Source organism: Mirounga leonina, unplaced genomic scaffold (genome assembly GCF_011800145.1).
Source record: "Mirounga leonina isolate KUSES-001 unplaced genomic scaffold, KU_Mleo_1.0 Mir_53, whole genome shotgun sequence".
Lineage (NCBI taxonomy): Eukaryota > Metazoa > Chordata > Mammalia > Carnivora > Phocidae > Mirounga > Mirounga leonina.
Window position 1 is genome coordinate 11,361,039 of NW_023270807.1, and position 14,589 is coordinate 11,375,627.

The window sequence follows — 14,589 nt, forward strand, 5'->3', positions numbered from 1 at the left end:
ATACTGATTCCAAGGGACACATGCACTGTGATGTTTATAGAAGCATCATCAATAACAGCTAAATTATGGAAAGAGCCCAAATGTTGATCGATTGATGAATGGATAAAGAAGATGTGGTCTATATACACAATAGAATATTACTCAGACATCAAAAAGAATGAAATCTTGCCATTTGCAACAACGTGGATAGCGCCAGAGTGGATTATGCTAAGTGAAACAAGTCAGTCAGAGAAAGACAAATATCATATAATTTCACTCATGTGTAGAATTTAAGAAACAAAACAGACAAAAAAAAAGAGAGGCAAACCAGGAAACAGACTGTTAACAATAGAGAACAAACTGACGGTTGCTGGAGGGGTGGTGGCTGGGGAGATGGGTTAGATGGGTGATGGGAATTAAGGAGGGCACTTGTTGGGTTGAGCACTGGGTGTTATATGTAAGTGATGAATCATTAAATTCTATTCCTGAAACCAGTATTACACAATATGTTAACTAACTAGATTTTAAATAAAAATTTGAAACAAAAACAAGCAAAAAGAGCTTATCACATGTCAAGTTCACAGTACGCCTTAAATTCTATCATAAGGTATGTTCTATTATTACACCCATTTTACAGATGAAACTGAACCATAGAGAGGTTAAGAAACTTCCTTAAGGCTACTTAGCTAGTAGGTGGCAGAGTTGGGATCTAAACCATGGTCATTTAGCTCTAGGATCAACAGTCAATCACCACACGATATAACTTCTGCAAATACCAGCTACTCTGAGTGCAAGGACAACATAAGATGACGAGCGTCAAAGTCACTTCGGACCTCTGAGGATGCATATGTACTCTAAAATAATGACTACAAATCACAGATTCTGAAGTGATTTTCAGAATTATAGGAAAAATAAACAATAGGTAAAGAAGTAAGATTAGTTTTTAAAAATGTTTTTCAGTATGTGTATACAAAAAGTCAGGTATATAGGGCTGGGGACAACTGCAAAAGTATGCTTTAGGGAGCCCATTCTGGAGCTGGGCCTTGGTTCCATCATTTAGTCTCATTAATAGCTTAACATCAGAAAAATTACTTCAGTCCTCTAGGTATGATACTTTCTCTAATTTTCTGCATAGGGTTGAGAATGAACGAGAACACAGAAAAGAAAGCAATCACCAACTAAAAGCATTATGCTAAACACAGCCCTGCTCTAACTGGTTGAGTGGAGATGATGGTTTACAAGTGTCTCCACCACACGCACGTCCTCACAGGCAGGGAGCTGATGTTATGGCTCTCCGCCCCTTTCCTCTCTGTGCCCCCAGCTACTCTGTGCAAAGAGCCTGTGCTCTTCTTCTCACCTCCACCTAACAGGGCTTCAATCATTCTTTTCTTCTATCATTTCAACTAATTCCCAAGGCGAAGAACTCACAATTCTTTATGCCATGAATTGTAGTTCTGAAATTGATCAAGTTGTGATTTTGTATAAAATTATGCCAAAAGTCGGGCGCCTGGGTGGCTCAGTTGGTTAAGCAACTGCCTTCAGCTCAGGTCATGATCCTGGAATCCCGGGATTGAGTCCCACATCGGGCTCCCTGCTCAGCGAGGAGCCTGCTTCTCCCTCTGACCCTTCCCCATCTCATGTACTCTCTCTCATTCTCGCTCTCTCAAATAAATCAATAAATCTTTAAAAAAAAAAATTATGCCAAAAGTCATAATGGTGGAAGACAGAAGGATGACTCACTAAAAGCAGATTTTTACTGGTTTATTGTTGATAAATAATATCGACAATATTGTGCAACCTACTGGTTGTTATTTTAATTCTCCAAATCAATTTCCAATTATTGGCAATTGCTACATACGAATCAAGTTTGGATATTCTAAATTAGATGTCACATCTATATCTACACCAGACAAGCACTTTACATTTGGAATGACAAGGTACATAGACAATCTCTATGTTTCATATAGATAAACCAGTCGTTCATGAGTATTTTAGTTTACACAGGAAATGTTATTCTGGAGGTAACTGAGCTCAGCCTTTCTGTATGAAAATTTAGGTCTCCATCTATGGTTACTATAGAGGCAGTCCACATGCCTCCTCTCTTCTTACGAGTTGTAGTTCAAAGCCTAGGTAGCAAAGAGTCCCTAGTGCAGCATGAAGTATTATCTCCGAGAGCAGGTATCAGGGAACTGGACATCAGCATCCCCCAACATCAGAAGCACCTCCTCAGAGAAAGTTGAAGGTATGTGGGTGCCAGGGAAGGATGGCCATATTATTAGATATACAGTCTGCAAATCTCTCCCACTTTAAAAAGAATTTTTAACTAATTTAAAAGGCAGACTTATGAAAGGTACAGCATAGGGACTATAGTCAATGATACTATAATAGTGTCGTATGGTGACAGATGGGAGCTACACTTGTGGTGAGCAGAGCATGATATATAGGGAGGTTGAATCACTATGTTGTATGCCTGAAACTAATGTGTGTCAATGATACTTCAATTAAAAAAGGGGCAGATTTATGTATTGTAATGTATACCATGAAATTGTATCTCCCCGATCATATTAATCATGATATAAAACAGAGTAGGCACCTTCAGTCCTGCAGGCTGGGCAAATTAGTATAGGTCTAGGTAATGAAGCAGACCTGTCAAGGTGGGTCCTTTCTGAGGAGTGGGTGCCCCTCTCTGATGATTTTTTTTACCATTTGCTGTGTTCTGGTAGTGGCTAAGTGAACATTCCGGGTCATGGTTTATTTGTTCTATTTTTCCAGATCTATTTAAATTAATCATTAACTTAAAAAATCATATTGGTTATATGTTTATTAGATAAAAATTAGCTTAAATTGTATCTGAACTTTAGTTTCAAGTGCATTTTCTGACCATATACCACAATCTTAGATTATCAAAGCAACCTTACATGAATAACAGAGTACCAGTTAGACATGAGGGAATGAATACACATACACCCACATATAAACAATGTCATCAACCAAGATGGTTAAGTGATCTGTCCAGTGTAGTCAAGTATAAAAAACATGGAAATATGAAGGAGCCACCACCTCCTTTTGAGGAAATATCAAAGACTTTATGATTGGGAGATTTTTCCCTTATATTAGATACATGTTCCTTTATGTAATTTTATCTATTATTTTAGTTACCATTTTAGGTTCTCTCTCAAAAATCCAGCTTCCCCTTGCTACTCTTTAATTACTTCTAGATTATCATCAACACTGCCTCCTTTTCCTTCCCTCTCCACTCCATTGCCTCAACCTTTTAGTCATTAGTTGGCTCTTAAATATGGACTTGATATATTTAATCCTTTGCTAGAAGACGGTTCTTTCAATTTCAGTTTTTAAATTCCTCCAATCATCTCCTATTTTTCTAAATTTCATCTTTCTTTTGGCTCATCACTAAAAGTAGTCTCACCTATCGTGCAGAAAAAAATAAAACAAGAGATTCTTGATTTCATTCTGCCTTTTCAATTGTAATAGTCTAAAAACAGTTATGCAGGATATATTGTTTTCATCAGCAGTATTGAAATCATGTTCTCATAGAAGACAGATTTTAAATACTAAACAAAAGTGAGAGTAATAGTTATCGTTACAAAAAGCTTATGGAGACATATATAAAAAGCTGATACATGCTTGCTGTCACAATGAGAATCCATACAATTAACTGCTGAAAATAAAGAATGGAAAGAAAGCATTCCCTTTAACTAAAAAACAGGAAAAAAACCAGATGATCTAATGTAGAAGAAATCACAGTAAAATCCACTCTCAGGAGAAAACACATACTCTGCTGCACTTATGTATGTGTGTATGTATATATGTATGATGTTATACGTATATACTCTGCTTTAGTATAGTAAAGCAGAAGTGAATATAAAGAAACCAAACAGTAAATTCTGCTGTTCCTCAGTCTTAAATCCAACCTCACTTTCTGAAAATCAAACCAATGCCTCATAAACAGTGAAAGACTTGGAGAAAGTTCTATTAACACGAATGAAGATTTTTTAGAAAGGGCCACAAGATGAGCACTTAATTAAAACACACACACACACACACACACACATGCTTTCTTTAGGCTGTTGAAATATAAAGTCTTTAATTCTCCACTTAAAAAAAAACAAACCCTGATTATAAGCTTTAAAACCATTTGAAGATGTGAAAGACTATCTGCATTTCAGCCTACTTCAAAGCCAGTAAAGAAATCATTTCTTCTTCTTCCAACTCAGTATGTTTAGGAGCAGGACATCTGATAGAAGTGGTATTGCCAATCTAACCAATTTTAAAATATAAAGTGCTTCTAGCAATATTTGGAGACATATAATTTGACAAAAAGGTTTTATAAACCTAAGCTTTGAAAAATAGAAAATATAAGCCCCAGCAAAAAAAAAAAAAGCATCATTTGTAATTGAAAGAAAATAATATTTTGTAGAAAAAAAAGTCCTTCCAAAAAGAGACAAAAATGACTAACTTTTATTTCCCAAGGGAATTATGCCACTTTTATACAACAAAATTATAGTCACCACAAATTGCTTTCAACAATTCCACTGCTTCTTCATTTGACCACTTGAAAATCAAAATTCTTTCAGATTATAAATATAACTTTTTATAACTCTGTTATTACGTACTGTGAATGGGGAAAGGGGGCCAATCTTGTGGCCGTAGCGTCGAACGGCCTCTCTGATGTGGCAGGGCTGGATGGCATCGCTGTGAGCCTCAACACCACAGGCCGCAGTGCTCTGTGACAGAAAAACACATAAATTGTTACTAAATCAAAAACACACAACAGAACTACAGTGTATAAAATATGAAAATAAACTTTTATAAAATGGATGTTCCCCCCCTTTAGGATGCACGTCCCTGCTGCCCTACATGACATTTAAAAAAAGACTCCGTTAACAAATCAAAGATGACTTTTCCGTGACCCCTTTCTAGCAGACCTACCAAATGCAATTTTTATGCCCACAATATTTCACCTAGGCCTGCACGTCAAGGTACAGGAGAATAGAACCACTCGTGTGCAGATGAGAAGTGTCGTGGGGGATTGCAGACAGAACCACAGGAAGCTATGTTTTTAAAAAAACACTTAAACATTTATTATTATAAATGTTTCTTGGGAGCTTGTTGAGCATATTTCTGAAATAACTGGAGGGTCATCAATTTTAAAATGAAAAATATAAAATTGCTACATATTTATTTATAATACCGGAGCTGTCATAGACAATCATTTTAACGTGGTTCCCAATTTTCTAGGTGTCCTCAGGGCAAAAAGAAAATAAAACAAAACCTTTCTCTTTTAATCTGCCTCATGTGTAAAAGGCAGGTTTGAAAGTACAAAAAGACACAAGGAAGAGAAAGCCTATTTGTAAAGAGAGTATGGATACCAGCTTAAGAAAGGTGTGTAACATGATTTAAAAAAACAAAATTAAAACGTTCACTAGGAACAAGATAGTCTCGTGGCTCACTTGCAGGCTCTGGTTTCCCAAATACCTGATCTAGATCCTATCACTTACCAGTTCTGTCAAGTTATGTAATATCTCTGCACTTCAGTTTCCTTATCTGTAAAATTGGGGTAATAATTATAATTGCTTTCTACTGCAGTGGATACCAGATGCCAGTCATTAACATTAAAGAATCAAATGAAAGAAACAGTAGTTTGTGTATTACTATAACTGTATTCTAGAAGTCAGTCATAGTCACATAATGATTATTTGTTTTTCTGATAATTACTACAATTACCACTTTCATAATTCCTTGTAGAAGTATAACTAGTATGACCTCTATGAATAGTAATCTGGCAAAATCTTATCAAATGAAAATGCACAACCATTTTGACCCAATTTCATATCTAAGAATTTATCAAAGAACACCAGATTGGTGTATGAATGTAGCCAAGAGGAAGAGGACCTGACATCTGAGGAAGAACTTTACAAGGCAGCCTGTACTTTACTCAAGGAAAGAGAGAGTCTATTTCGGCAGAGATTTCAGCACTCTTTAGACAACAGGACTCAGTATTCTGTCAAATATGTAGGTTTCATTTTTGAAAATTTAAAAATAAAGAATATCCTAAAGTACAGGCACACTCAGAATGGGAAAGATGGTAAATAAAACCGTGGTCCGGGGAAGCTATACTGAAACTTCTGTCACTGCTGAATCTCTTACAAATGTTCGTACCTGTCTGGACTTTTTAAAAAAAATTGTTGGCAAGTTAAATCGTCCTATCCTTTCTCAGCCTTTCTCTTGCCAGTGAAATCCAAATTTAAGGAGGACCTGGAATATTGGATAATTGCCACTTATTCTTTCCACATAATGGTGGACTAGATCTTTTGTTAAACTCGAAACATTCGTTCTTAAAGAGTAACACATATCTCAGATTAGAGCAAACGAAAGGCTGGTACTACTATTACTAATACTTTTATCACTCACTGACCACAAAGGTGGATATATAATCTGACTGGCAAGGCAAGTGTCTTCCTTCTACTCACTGCTGTACACATCGCTTTTCCAGAGTTTCCTTTTTTATGGAGAATGTCTTTTCAGATGAAGGTGGGCCATTCTTTGGCCAAAGGTTACAGTACACAGTATAGTTAATTTTAGCAGTTAATTTTCTCATTTCAAAGTTTAATTGAGATGTTAATTGTTACAACTGTAGTTCTATGTAACTGGAAAACTCTGTAACTCTTTTCTTTAAGGAAATTAAAACTAGAAGAAGTCCTTTAGGCGAAGACAAGAGAATCACTAAATTTAAGGATTCATACATTATTAAATCTGGAAGGAATGCAAGATTTCTAAACTGTTCCAACCCCACACCATGAGAAAATGAAGACAAAGTACTTGCCCAAGATTACAGTGACAATATCGGAATATGGCTATACATTAGATCTCTTGGCTTCTAGGACACATAGTTGATATATAGAGGCTTTATTATTTTATGTAGAATGAATTGTACCGTATTACCACCACAGTGGAAGTATGGGAGTAAATAAACACACAGCAAGAGTCTGTAGAAAGATGTGGATGAATAAATAAAGAAATAATAGCTTTAAAGTGGGATGTTATTCTGATGTCACTGATTTTGAATTTACAAAAATTCAGATATGAACTAAACTAATACTTACTCAGGAAATCTTTGCTATAAAACAACTTTAATGTAATAGTGTTCAACAAGATTAGGAGAGAAATGTTTAAATATTTAAGAGAAAAAATAATTCTTTATATGTCTTTGAGAATTCTTGAAATTTTTATGTATGTATGCATAATCGTATCAGGTTAATTACAACTTCTTACATACTTAGTAAGCAAGTCCACTGAAGAGGTCTTTTAGGTAACACTTTGTTACCCAAGTTTTACTTACTGAGTGAGCTGGAGCACTATAGCTAAAATTCTTTAAAACTACTTTACAGTACAGAAGTTCCTTCTAGTTCAAATTTCCCCTTAATAAATAAACACAGAGCTCTGTTGTTTTGTAAATGGAAGAGGAAACCAGATATGAGGCTAAAACTTAAATTTGCTTACTATCATTATAAAATTATATCTTGGCATGGCTCCGCTGCTTGTAATGGCAAATGGTTCTTATTGTAGCAGCTGAGTTTTAGATAATAATATCACTTTAGACAAATTATTAAAAAACAAGAACATGAAAGTGATAGAGATTGATCAAAACCATGCAGAAACTGGAAAGGGGAATGCCTATATTTAGAAGAGAATGGCAGTGGCTGAGTTTCCTGTTTTTACTCTTTTAGCAGAAGGGCAGGTCCCAGTCAGGATAGGGGGCACATGAGCTTAGAGACTCTAAGAAATACAGGCCAGAGAAATATAGGACACCCACAGTAGGTATAAAGTGAGGAAGGAAATACCAAGAAAGGGCAAAATCAAAGAAGGAGAGCCCCAATTCACCATACAAACTTTACCCAAATCTATTTCTCTGTGGTACTGAATCCAAGAAACCCAGTTAAAGCTAAATGAACTGAAGAGAGATTCTAAGCTGCTGTCAATGAAGAGGAGTTTGGGTTTGACGTTTAGAATTGAGTGTAGAATAGTAAACTGTCTGCTTAACACACATGCCCACATCCCAACCACTATTAACACCAACAATTCTTCATAGGAATATAACAGAACACAAAATCTCTACCATATATTACCCATGATGTCCAAGATATAATTCAAAATTACTAGACATGCAACAATATAAAAAATTGACTGGGAAGAACTGACTGAGAGAGGAGGCATTATTTTGGTCTCCACTGAGTCTAACAAAGTCTCAAAGAAAGCATGATTTATACTCAATGGAGACTAAAATAATCCAGATATTAATTGATCAAAGAAGGATTTTAAAGTAGCTATTATAACTATGCTCAAGAAGATTAAAAAAAAAACCTGTAATAAATGACAAATAAAAAAACCAGATAAACAAAAACTAAAAAGAAATCAAATGGAAATTATAAAACTATAAAATAAAATATAACAAAGAAAAAATTATTGGATGGGTGTAGCAGATTGGAACTGACAGAGGAGTCTGGAACATGAAGAAATATCAATAGAACTTATGCATCCCGAAGAACAGAGGGAAAAGATTGAAAGAGAAATTAAATAAGTACCTGTGGAACAACATCAAAGTAACTAACAAATATGCCTTGGAGTCTTTGAAGTGGAGGAGAGACAGTGAATGAAGCAGAAAAAATATCTGAGGAAGTAACTGCTGAAAATTTCCCCCCAAAGACATAAAACTAATATTTAAGAACCTCAATGAACCCTAAGCAGGACAAATACAAAGAAAACCATGTCTGTAGACAGCATGGTCAAACTGCTGAAAACCAAAAATAAAGATACAATCCTGAAAACATCCAGAGAAAAATAACACATTACAAACACAGAAACAATAATACAAACTCCTGACATATGATTAAAACAATGGATGCCAGAAAACAGGGGAATATCATCAAAGTATTGAAATAAAACTACCAACTCAGAATTCTACATCCAGTGAACGTATCTTGTAAAAATGAAAGGATATTTTCAGAAATATGAAAATTAGGAGAAACCATCACCAGCCAACCTGCACTGTAACAAATGCTAAAACAAAATTTAGTAGAGCAAAATAGGAAAGTAATACCAGAAGGAAGTCTGAGCATAAAAAAGAGACACAGAAAGAGAAAGAGAGAGAGAGAGAGAGAGAGAAATGAGCAACAGTAGGGATGGTAAATGTTAGTTTATTTTTTCTCTTAGTTTCATTGAGATACATTTGATTGTTTAAGGCATAAGTAGTATTATGGTTTATAACATGTGGAGATATAATATGTATAACAACTATAGCATAAAGGAAGGATAAGAGTAAAGTACACCAGTCTTATAAGAGTCTCACATTTTATGTAAGTAGTGCAATAACTCCAAGTATGCTGAAAATTTAAGGATATATTGTAACCCTTAGCATAACCACTAAAAAATTATGCAAAGAGGTATCACTAAGAAATGAGTAGATGAATTAAAATGAATTTCTTAAAGAGTATACAACCCAAAATAAGACAAGAAAGAAAAACTGAGAATAAAAAATAGAACAAGCAGAAAACAAATAGCAAAATAGTTGAACTATATCTAACCATGTCAATAAATACACTAAATTTCAAGGAAATGCAGACTCAAAGTATAATGAGTCACTGTTGAATATCCATTAGAATGGTTAAAAATAAGAACAATAACAGTAAGAGTTGATGAACATGTGAAGCAACTGGAACTCTCACATATTGCAGGTGGAAGTATAAAATGATACAAACATTTTTTTGGGGGAAAAAAGTCTTGGAGTGTCTTTAAAAACTAAACACATATATATTCTGTGACTCAGTAATTTCATTCCTAGCTATTTACCTAAGAGAAATGAAGGCGTTTGCCCACGAAGACTTGTATAATAATGCTCACAACAGGTTTACTCATAATACCTCAAAAACTGGAAACAGCCTAGGTGTCCACAAAATGAGAATAAATACATTGATATATTCATACAACAACACATTATTCAGCAATAAAGAGGAATAAATTACACTTATACTGAAAAACAAATTTCAAAAACATCCTGAGTGAAAGAAATTTCACTCAAAAGAGCGTACGTACTACATTTTCTTTATATGATTTCCAGGACAGAAAAAAACTAATCTATGATGAAAAAATCAGGACAATGATTGCCTCTCTGTGGTGGCAGGAAATGACTGGGAAGAGGCATGCAGGAACTTTCTGAACTGATGATAATGTTTTATATCTTGAGAAGGGTTTAGAAAACATCAAGTTTATACCTGTGTCAATACACGTCAAATGGGATATTTAACAACTGAATGGCTTACTGTGTATAAATTTTAACTTAAAAAAAAAGAACCATAAACAAATTATACATAATGAAGTATTAACCCAAGAAGTGTACTAATATCTGTAGCTTACTTTGCAATGCAGCAAAAAAAAAAAGATGGACTGACAGATGGACAAAAGAATAATTAGATGCATCGATATAATAAATGTAAATATATAAATATGTAGATAATACAGCAAACATAGTACAATGTTCACTGTAGAATCTAGATGGCAGATACATGGTGTTAAGTCTATAATTCTCTTAATATTTTTGTATGTTTGAAAATTTTTATAATAAAATGTTAGAAAAAAATCAGTATCTTGCTTTACCCAGAAGAAAGCTATTAAAAAAGTTTGAGTAGAAGTCATTAAGTATGGTTAAGCATAAAATGGCTGTTTCTAAAAATCTGAATTATGAGAAAAACAGCATGTTTTCCATATTTCTGAAGCAAACTCAACAACTTTATCCACTCTGCACCGGAAAAAAGAAAAAAAAAAAAAAACAAAAAACTTATCACTGACCTTTTTTCTTTTCCTTTGCTTGGTTTTAGCTGAGTCTTGTCCAGCACTCCCATTCCCTAGGGATCCTGATGTGGTTTTCCCTGAGTGCTGTGATCCAGATGATGGAGCAGTCGGTGTAGGAGGAGGTGTGTTCTCAGGGGACTCTGGGTAGGACTTCATGCAAGACCCCTGCCCAAAGAGATGTGCCTTTGAAATCGAGTGACCAGGACTTCTACTAACATTCAGTTGTGTTTAATATCTCCTGAATTCAATACTTCTTGAAGCTTACAAATATCAAAACATGATTTATTATCCAGTTCACAGAAATGATGCCTCATTTGTCCCTATTGGTCTAAATATGTTAATTTTTAATCTGTTTAGTCATTTAGATAAAATCAGGATTTCTCAAGATGCAGCCTCCAAAATTTCTGCTGATTTTGCCAGATACAGAGATTTCTACTTGCAAGTTTTGTTAGCATGTCAGACTTACACGTCTCAAAAGGCACCTCTGAATCCCCACCCCCCAAACTGGATGGTACAGACAGTATTTCTTATCAGCATGGCCAGCCTTCTACCAGTGACTCCAACTCAGTGTCTGAGGGTCGCTGTGGATATTTCCAGCTCCTTTTACTTCTAGTTCCTTTCTTCTTTCATAATATCCCTCATTTCTACCTGGGTTCTTCGGCTACGGCTACAAATCTGCTTTCTTCCATGTGGATGCACTTCAAATATTTGAGGACTACTACCTTTCTCAGCCTCTTTTCTTTTATAGGTCAAACTGCCTCAAATTCCTTCAACCATTTATTATGAGACATGTTTTCAGGTTCCTTCACCCTCTCATTACTCTCCTTTAGACATTATCTACTGTGTCACTGTCCATCCTCTAGGATGGTGCCTAAACACTAAACAAGACAAAAAAAGTTTTCTTATCAGTAACATCACGATATTGGCTCCTAAGGAATTTACAGTCCAATAAAAGTCTGTAAGTCTTTTTCATATATGGTATTATTAATCTACATCTTCCTTATCCTACCAACTATACTAAACCATACTACCTGCTGGCCTACACTTCTCTATAATGCTATGTATTTGTATTTAAAAAACTATGCTAAATTTTGTAAAATGTTTGGCTGAAATGCACATATTGGTTTCAAAAGTATATCTGTCTATTGTTCTGTTGAGAACTATATTATTTATTTAAAGTTAAAAATGAGCAAGTTTAAGGGAAGCTAGTAAAGAATATACTGGAACTCTGTATTATCTTTGCAATGGTTCTGTAAATCTAAAAATTATTTTAAAATAAAAAGATTTTTAAAGAAAAAAAAAGTATTTCTTTGATTTGCCTGCCTAGGAACCTTATCAAACAAGAAGGAATAAACCTAATTTGGCATGAGTTATTTTTAGAAAAAACAAGATAACTCCTAGAGATCACTGCTTCCTGTGCATAAACCATATATTAGAAAAAAAAATTTTTTTTTTTAAAGATTTTATTTATTTATTTGACAGAGAGAGAGATAGCCAGAGAGGGAACACAAGCAGGGGGAGTGGGAGAGGGAGAAGCAGGCTTCCCGCTGAGCAGGGAACCTGATGAGGGGCTCGATCCCAGGACCCCGGGATCATGACCTGAGCCGAAGGCAGACGCTTAACCAACTGAGCCACCCAGGCGCCCCTAGAAAAGAATTTTTAAAAATTAAGTTCAATCGGGGTGCCTCGGTGGCATAGCCGGTTAAGCATCCAACTCTTGGTTTTGGCTCAGATAGTTATCTCAGGGTCCTGGGATTGAGCCCCACGTTGGGCTCCATGCCTAGTGTGGAGTCTGCTTGGGATTCTCTCTTTCCCTTTCCCTCTGCCCCCCGCCCCCCTCCACCATGCGCTCTCACTCTCTCTCTCAAATAAATAAATAAATCTTTAACAAAAATTAACTTCAATTAATATTACACCTGCCAATCTGAGAACCCAAGCTTAACTAGCTTGGTTCCTCATATGTTTAATACTCAAAAATGATAGTCATTAAAAGAGAATGTATTGTGTATTAACATCATGCCTTGAGAGCTTCTGATTCCAATCCATTGTACATAGCACCTCCCTTTGGATGTTCTAAAACACCCATTTGAACTCATCACCCTTTAGCAGCCATGAAACCTTCAACTCTTCCTTAACTCTAAGAGCCTAAGGCTCAATTTTCTAATCTGACTTCTTCCTTCTGCTCCTCAATGAATCCTTTGCTCGAATATTTTAATCAGAGTTTTGTTTCTCCCTTGTACAGTTATGCCTATGCTGCCTCTGAGACCTAGAGCATTCTCCCCACTTTTACCATCTCATCAAAGTCTCTATTTTCCCTCAACGCCAGCATCCTCTCTCAAGTGCTTTGCAGTCGGGGCTTGTTTTTACCTCTGCACTTCTGGTCTATGCCACTCATTTGGAAATTAGCATCTATGCTATCTTGAATTGTCTTTTTTGTTTGTTCTCTATTTCCTTGTTTGTTTTACAGAATGTCTTATCTCCCTGAATACAGATCATACCAGTCTTCGGAGTCCCCCTTTTGTACCCAATTTGGTAAAGCCCTCAAAGCAGGCCCTTGACGTTGGTTGCTGGTTTGTTAAGGTTGATGAGTAAGATTCCTACTTTAGAGTGGCCATTCTCTGTGTTTCGTCAGGTAATAAAGGGCAGGAAGATTTCCAGTCCCTCTGAATGTTCATTTTGACCACTAGTCGCAGGAGGAGGGGTGTCTGGAAGGCCAGGGAAACGCTTGAGGCTTTGCTAGCATATTTAGGCGGGATGCTTTCCGACACTCCTGCTCCCACCTCCCAGAGAGCCCGGGAAACCCAGCACACACAGGCCATTTTTCTTAACTGCTGGGTAGCTGGGAGCAGCAGTTGTGGTTACTGAGCAGTTGCCCAGGGCAGCTTGGCCACCCTGGAGAACCAAGAAAGAAGGGAAATAAAGACTTTTCCTAGCCATGCAAGCAATCCCTTGAATGTTAAGGGAAAACTAGGCTTGTTATGTTCACTGTAAATTTCTTCAATTAGAAATGTTACAACAAATTTGTCTGATGTTAATGAAAAGCATACTTATACACATATTCATAAAGTGAACATGTACCAAAGATATCTTTAAAGGGTGTTCTTTGACATCGTAATTTGGGTTTGTAACATAAAGAAAACAAAGTGTTTAATCAACTGGGTAAACTTTAGGGACTTTTAAAGTATGATGACTGATAATGATGTATGATCTTTTCTAAGAAAAAAATGGATTTTTAATAGGCATAAACATTTAAATTTCTACTTGGATTCCAAGCCAATCTGATTCTCCAACGGGCACAAAAAGATGTCAAACTTTTGGCTTGAAATAAAATATACTGGTTTGTATCTTTATGTAGTTTCTAAGTATCCTAGAGCAGACGTACTTAAGCTTGGGGTCCATCACAGACTACTTAGATCCATAGAATGATTTCAGAGGGTCTCTGAACACCCTGAAATTGTATGCAAAATTTGTGAATGTGCTTATGGAGACAGGAATTAGACTTTTTGTCAGATTCTCGAAGGGGCTTAGACATTTTCCGGTTATACATTTCACCCAGCTTTATCCAAAGCTCACTTCATAATTACACATGGAGATGTTAAGCTAACCTCCTTGCTGCCTTCTCGCTGGTTATTAGATTGAACTACATGGAATTGCTGTATATGCCAGGAAAAAGGGTCAAATATCAGCAAATTCATTCAATAGATGATACTACATTTCTAGTTTTTAAGTACATGACACTCACAG

General features: G+C 35.8%; 1 protein-coding gene across 2 annotated transcripts in view; it reads right to left on the minus strand.

The window, feature by feature from the left end:
* Positions 1 to 14,589, minus strand: part of SUPT3H (SPT3 homolog, SAGA and STAGA complex component) — a 535,970-nt gene that overhangs the window by 74,337 nt on the left and 447,044 nt on the right. For both annotated transcript variants that reach the window (XM_034991616.1, XM_034991615.1), the window contains exons 10-11: positions 10,843 to 11,010; positions 4,614 to 4,724 (exon numbers count right to left, since the gene is read on the minus strand). In XM_034991616.1, coding sequence (XP_034847507.1) covers positions 4,614 to 4,724; positions 10,843 to 11,010 — 279 coding nt within the window. The remainder of the gene's footprint in view (positions 1 to 4,613; positions 4,725 to 10,842; positions 11,011 to 14,589) is intronic.